We start from the raw sequence: 7,463 nt of genomic DNA on the forward strand, positions 1-7,463 counted from the left end.
TTTTTTTTTTTTTTTTCCACGTCCAACCCGATGTTATCAATCAATGATCTAGCCTACCTAGTATCCATCCATATTACTGCTATTTCACTACCTAGTAGGTAGCTAACCTAGTACAGCCATTCACAAAAAGAATGATTGTCGCGACATTTGCTTATATGAGACATCGTGTCTAGCGAATTATTGCTTCTTCTTTCTTATTCTAAAACGGACAAGAACAGCACAAAAAGAAAAGAACAGAAGAAAGATTGTCAACCTTGCTGGTGACGCCATCAGCTATCACACTAGAAAGTTACCTAGTGCAGTAGGTAAGTATGCTGCGCAAGGGTTTCGGGCTAATTATGAACCAAATTTCAGGTCTATCTTTAAGTCGGATAAAGCCCAATAACACATCGATATCTACGGATACATCAGTACCTACTGTACTGCAGGTGCCCACAGTACCTATCCCTCGGTGTCTCAACTTTTGTCCAAAGGTGACAGAACCTATTGGAAGGGATGGAGTATATGCTTGATGGTTTCCGGGGCCTCTTATTGGCCACGATTATCGTACTGCACCCGAACAAGCCACGATCGCGCCGTCTTCTGTCTTACCAGGGCTCCTGGTCATTCCTCCGGTTCAGTTCTAGGGGGGCCTTGTCAAATGTCAACCAACACTCTGAATCATTCGAATGCCCCTCACACCATACTGTACCTGGAATACCACACTTGGGTTATCAACAACACAGAACACAGAACAATCCAGATCTTGGACTCCTCCAAAGCAAGTTCTGCTAACACCCGGACATTCGTAACTGCAGGCGCCACCCCGAGAATTGATCGACGAACACACGATATCTAGGTATGCAAGATCAGTAATCACAATCACAGTTGGAACGTTGCAATATCTTATGGGCGAAACCAAAGTTCGAGCAGCCTCAGTCCTCCTACGCATCAAAGCATTCATACTTGTTCTTTGTTGGCCGATTTTCTGGACAACTCACCGCTAGAAAGTTTTCGACATCTACCATCCATGGATGTTCTCCAAATGACTGGGTGCGTTCATCTGCCAATTGGAAGGAAGTTTTGCCCCGAACGACAGAAGAAGGCTTCCCACTACTTTTCTTTTGTGTCATATACGCCGGCCAGTCTCGTTAGCCAGCCGGCCAGAGCACACACATAAGTGCAATACAGTATGGATACACATGCAGTAGGTGCTTAGGCAGCTTTAAGTTGCTTTTTGTGCTCCACTCTCTATGGATGGCTTGTTAAAAGAACAAATTGACCGATTAATGAATGGAAGGAGTTTACGCAGCCAAGCGCAAAGAGGCAATAAGAAGCGACAGGTTATAACCTACTATACTGTAGAGTGGCCATCCACTTCGAACCCTTACATCAACAGCGGGTTAGTTGACAGCTGACATTGCCGAGGCATCCTAAAGTTGTCTTAGTTACAACCAATCCGCAACGTTAGGTACCTAGGTAGGTAGTAAGAATCTTGTCAAAAGACAGGGAAATGCCAGACTCCTAGGGCTACGTTACTGTATGTTGGTAGCTAATTATTTATCGACCCACGCACGTTGTTCGTTGCGTAGCGTACATATGTACATCAGAAAGTCCTAAAAAGATCCGATCTATCACTCACTACCAGTAGTACGGACTGTCTATTCGTCACTTTATGTCGATAAAAAATCCCTACAACCCCACTACAACCACAGACGGGCATCATCACGGGATCACAACGACGCAGCCACAGTTCCTTTGTTGGTCATAACCATCAAGCTTGGAAATCTTCTTTCGCGAGACAGCCTTGAACCTCCCTATCGCCATTTTACACAGGTATATACGGATACATCAGACGGCTGAGACCCCACTGGGCACATGGTAGGTACCTACCTACCTGTGGAATTGGTTTCTTATTTTCTTTTGGGAGTCTTTTTTTTTTTTTCTTTTTTTCTCCTCCTTTCTTAATTCCATGCTGTAAATATGACTGGGTTCCTATTTTACCCCTGATAATTTCAATGATCATCCTGAAACCTGACCAATAAACTCCGAGAACAGTGCCATAACTAACGAACGAACATGAGAAGATCAAAGTGCTTTTCATCAGAGAGCAATCGACGATCGTTGGCTGAGACCGTGTCCGAGAGATCTCGAGGGATCCGCAACACGACAGGGAAAACTCGTCAACTCCATATTCATGCTTAATGACGAGCCAGTGACTTTCATCAGTCAAAAGAAAGATTAATTAAATTGAATCCGACAGTTCCGTAAGGGCTCGAAGGTCCGAGTGCTGCGATAAGCAATTGGTGTATCCGTCAATGCGAGGCGTCCCTGGGTTAATTGAAAAATGCCTGTTGCTTAACTACCGATAAGCGACATATCGTATTTGATATTCAGTCAAGTCGTATCGTGCGAGTCAAAGCTGGCTTCCAGGCATAACGCCAGCTGCGCCACAGCCAGATATGTGTATGTATGTACCTTACCACAACGGTGGAGGTCAGGAGGTCAAAACGATGGGCGATAGGAGATACGAGATACAAGAGCATGGATGCCAGTGCTGTACTGTACATTGGTAGGTAGGATGGAAGCCTCTAATGCAAGGCCAGTTCTGAAAGTCGCGACTAATGGCGGCGACTATCGATCGCTTTCTCCTAGTTAACCTTTAGTAACTGTTTACATGCAGCAGGTATCGACTCGGATTGCTACAGTACTGTACAGTAATGGATGCCTATCTCCCACCCTTCCCCACCACAACAAGCATGAATCGATTGCACAGGATCAAAATGCCCCATCTCTATCGACTTTCATCCAGACCTGGCTCGGATGTTGCGTGGTCCGAACGCATGTGTCGCAATCATTTCCAAAGATTAACCGTCATAGCCTTGAGACACTCCCGCAGTTGGATGGACTAGACTACATCAGTAGGTAGCTTCAGGATCCAGTCCCCACCAAGTAGCAACGGCAGTTGGCTCTGGAATATCACCTTGAGCTTATTGTGTCAACCAGTAAGCGAGTCAAAACTGGCTTGATGTTTGTCGTTGAGTAGCAGTCTGGTAACCATACATAATATGACCGCTACTCTTCTTCTTGGGACGGATCAAATAGCTCTCATCAATGCCAAGCATAACGGGAACGGTAAACCCAAAGCCCGTTGAAAACGAGCCGCTGGCGTGTACGTGCGTGCACTAGTCCTTAGTCTATTATAGCCCTCGAGCTTGGAATGGTGCTCTACCGGGTTTTTGCAACTTCATTTCCGGCCTAGTAGACTATCTGGTTCGGAACCTAAACCCAATTGCTTCAACGTCGTTGGTAAACTATTGACAACTTGATGCTTTACTTGTCTATCCGTACTCCCATCTCCATAAGCCTGGGGGTGGCGGGAGGTGGTCACAGCGCTCGAACCTCTACAAAGAAGCAATACCATCCAATATGAGCATAGCACAACAGTAAGACCAGCCGACCTCTTCCACACATTAGAGCTTTACAGCTGGTTGCAGCCAAACCAATCCGAGGCCAGGCACCTTGCGAACCCCAACGGCGGTAGGCTGAAAACACTACCCTGTTAATCGATAACCACATATCCATAGAGTATAACCGTGAAGGGGATGTCACTCGGATCCTCCGCGGATCATCAGGAGTGGTGCAAGTTGCTCCTTGAATGTCCAAGCGCCATTGAAGAGCTGAGTTAGAGTTTGGTTCTGGCTGACGGATGACCACCAACCCATGTCAATGAGAGCCCAAGAGAAAACATGTTTCTTGTTAGAAAATGTTGCATTCTTTCCCGGGTATCCCGAAACTCCTGTCTAAATCTAGTCAGATCCCCCAATAAGCCATGACAAAGATACAACACACAAAAACAAAACAATTGCAGCTTGATATATACTGCCTGCGAATGGAAGCTCATGCGCTTATACAACCATATCGACTGCTTTTCAACTTCAAGACCCGTCGATAACTTTTCGAACAGTCTTCCTGACATCCGACCTGAGGAACAAAACATGCAAGATACATTGCTAAAAAGAAAAAAGAAGAAGAAAAAAGTGCAATCGAAGGTAACACAATAGGCGCAGGACAGTATCGTTGTACTGTATAGTGCAGTAGGAGCCGAGCAAGCTTTGTTGCATACCGAAAGGCCTATAAAGCGTACAGGGGTTTGTCGAGGTTCAAAGCACAGCGTCATACGCAAGGGTGGAATATACGGACGATCAAATCAGGGTCTTCTCGATTTTGACTAGCAACTTTCCACCCGGTATGGGGCGGGCCGTAGAGTCCATGAGTCGAATGAATCGATAGCCTGGACGCAGGCGGTCTAGTCGGATGCAAGCCCATGCAAGCAATGGCGAGCTGCCAAGCCTAGATGAATCGTCTTCGACTTTGAATCTAAATATGATGCATTAGTGTTATGCAAACCAGGACGTGCAAGAGTCGGCAACGAGCATTTCGTCCCGTTCCGCTGGACGGCGAGCGCTGGACGGCGAGCGCTGGACGGCGAGCGCTGAGCGGGTGACAACCACTAGTCATCAGCCTGTACAGTATGTACGTATGACAGTCCATCGAGGTAGTAGGCACGACCGTGCCAGCGTCAGTAATCAGTAAGGAATGACTCGCCACTCCAAAGTCTTTAATGCTTGACAATTCTCGGGACATGCCTTGCTTAAGGCGCACGGGACTTCTGTGTCCACAAACAGGTCGTGTCTTGAACAGCAGCTAGTCATGTGTGATATCCATGGAAAGTCGTACAGATTCCCTGACTTCTGTCATGATGACTTAAGTACTTCCACGTACACGCATGTTCTGTCCATGCTTTGCAAGACATTGAGAACGGTCGGAGCGTAGTGGACGGTGCAGTAAAGCCGATATATGACAGAATGAACAAGCTGACAACTTACCTAATGAAACTCAGCTCCTCGACCACCTTGGGAATATTGAGGAACTGGATGAGCGAGCCACGAGGGCCGAAGTCGGGATGGTCTGTCTTGCCAATGTCTGTTTTGTCTTTGTACTTGCATTCGTACGCATGTTCATCCCGTTCAGGGTCGGTAGACTTTTCTACGTGTAGTTCCGCCTTAATCAATGGGCGAAGCGTGCTGGCAGAACGGGCGGCGTCCGTTGCGTCGCCGGCTTGTATGGGAATGTGCTGGCCGGCAAAGACGATGATTCTCAAGTCCATGGTGCAACCTGGAGTGGCTTCACTTTGGGTCTCTGCAGAAGTATTTGAACTCTGGTAGCCCTCGGGCTTCAGAACCCAGCCTTTCTCATCCGCGAACATACCTTCGTTAAGCATCATGCCCTCATCTAAGTACTGCCAGTTCATGGCGACCATTTGAACACCACCTCGCCAGAAGGCACTCGGGTCTGGATTCGAACTGTCGAACCTTCGACCTGCGGGGAAAGCACGCATGAAATAACCCTTGTTGTGGGTGAACATTTCTCGGTGCTGCTTTTGGTTGAGCTCGAGAATGCGGTTCTCGCTGATGGAAAAGATGTGAGATGGGATTTTGGCTTCCTTAGTCGCGAGGCCCTTGTAGTGCTGGCTACGTGTGTAGATGGCCAATTTACCAAGGTTCTCACATATGTTCACCTTGGAGTTGGTGCTCTTTGTGTGGGAAGGGAATGTGCTGTTGGACCCAACCAGAGAAGGCCCCAAAGGCTGTGATGAACGTTCGTCCTCGGAGCCGGATGCATCCTCGTCGTGGGCATAGATAGCAGGCAGATCCATCGTGCTCGGTGGAACCACTATCTTTGCGGGAGCCCTCTTGACCTTGATGAGAATCCTCCTTCGTAGCTCGCCTAGCTTCGGCAGCTGTATCCTTGGGCCAATGTCATCCAATGGCTTGTCCACAAGCATTTCTCCCCATTCTTGCTTCATGATTTTGACCATCACTTCTTGTTGATCCTCGTCTGCGTGTACTTCCAAGCTGACAATGATGGGAAGATCATTCTCGACGAACGCAGCTTCAGCAACAGCTTTACACACCTCCCTGAACCCACACGGGGCGGTTAGAGTCCATCCGTGTGTTACAATGGGCTCATCCTTGGGAAACGACATCCTTGGGCGTGGCGCAGGTGGTTTCGCGACATCGAGAAGATCGCCAGACTCGCGAGTATCGAGAGGAATCCGATTCACACTCGATCTTGAAGATGAACTGCGGCTTCCAAAACTGCCGCTACGGGAATGATTGGTAGCCTTGTCGGTAAGATAATCTTCTACTTTCTCGATCACGGTTGTGGCGACATTGGGAAACGATTCACCTGATAACCCGCGCCTGTGGTCAGATCTATTACTTGTCGTGGGAATGACAGTATCTCCGTTCCATACATCAATTTCGATGCACCGGCATCCACGAAGGAGAACCTTTCAAACCGTTAGTTAGTCAATAAAGCACCTAAATACACAAAAATATGTTTTCAACATACTGTCTTGTACGCCTCGGGTGAGCTTCTACTCAAAGAAGCAAGTTGATTCCCAACAAGATACGTATTGTGGCTGCTGTTGATGAAGTAGTTTGTAAGAGGCTTCGAAAGATCTTTTGCGGGAAGGGGTGCAGTTGCTTCCCACGAAAATTCGGTATGCCATGTAAACTTGAATTCACCCAAAGTATAATAATCCTTGGAAAGTTTCTCAACAGCGCTCTCGCTCTCGCCCTGGGTTGTCCGCAGGAACTCGGCAAATTTAGCTCTGGAAAGGTAAGTCTCTGAGTCTTTGATTTCTTCGTATGTACGGTCAAGAGCTTCCCACATCTCGTTCGTGATGTGTATGTCGGGGATGTTGGAGATTGGTGCTTGTGGGTTCGAACTTTGGCTAGAACTTTCGTCGGTCGGTGGAGGTTTCTGTATTGTAACCGGATCCCAACCATGCATGGGAGCCGGAGAAGCAGCGGTGGTGAAGCGAACCATGTCCTTGAGAGCGCCAATAGCCTGGATATTCGAGTTGCCAAAGATTGACATGGTGCGCGCGCGCTGGGGTTTGTCGCACTTTGCACCGCGGCGCCGCTAGATACTCCCGTTAGTAAGTTTGTCTCAAAAGAGTTTCTGTTGTTGTTCGTTTCGCATACTATCAGTCCGCAGAGAGGCATGGCGACAGGCTGTAGTTCTTAGGAGAAGATTTGAACTTGAAGCTGGCGATGGCGATGGCTAGACGGCCAGGACCATTGGAGCGAAAACGGATGCCCCGCTGGCCTAGCCAAACATCCGTCTGATTGAGGTCACTCGGTGTTTTAATTATAGTGAATCGTCGTTGGCGAAAATTTTCGATAGCAAAGATGTTTCCAACTTGTCGGTTTTGACTGAGTAAGACGGAAGTTAAGAAGGGACGGGAAAGAAAAGGGACAGAATGGATGCATTGGATGTCAGTACCCCCGTCTGATAGGCGATAAATTAGGCGGTGCCCCCCAGGCCAAAGAGCCAAACTAGCAGGCCGAGTCCAGGCGGCTCCATGCTAGCGTCCTGCAGCACAGCCCTAGGGGAGGGTTCCTTTGGTTCAG

The 7,463-nt window shown here is 48.0% G+C and overlaps 1 protein-coding gene across 1 annotated transcript; it reads right to left on the bottom strand.

The window, feature by feature from the left end:
• Positions 1 to 4,184: 4,184 nt before the first annotated feature.
• FIESC28_10125 (uncharacterized protein) lies at positions 4,185 to 7,055 on the bottom strand (the record flags this gene model as incomplete). Its single annotated transcript, XM_031164260.1, has 4 exons — positions 4,185 to 4,359; positions 4,869 to 6,334; positions 6,397 to 6,972; positions 7,035 to 7,055. The coding sequence occupies 4 exons, from the start codon at positions 7,053 to 7,055 to the stop codon at positions 4,185 to 4,187; spliced, it is 2,238 nt and encodes a 745-aa protein (XP_031011678.1).
• Positions 7,056 to 7,463: the final 408 nt, after the last annotated feature.

This window comes from Fusarium coffeatum (genome assembly GCF_003316985.1).
Source record: "Fusarium coffeatum strain FIESC_28 chromosome Unknown BRIP53273_contig_285, whole genome shotgun sequence".
Classification (NCBI taxonomy): domain Eukaryota; kingdom Fungi; phylum Ascomycota; class Sordariomycetes; order Hypocreales; family Nectriaceae; genus Fusarium; species Fusarium coffeatum.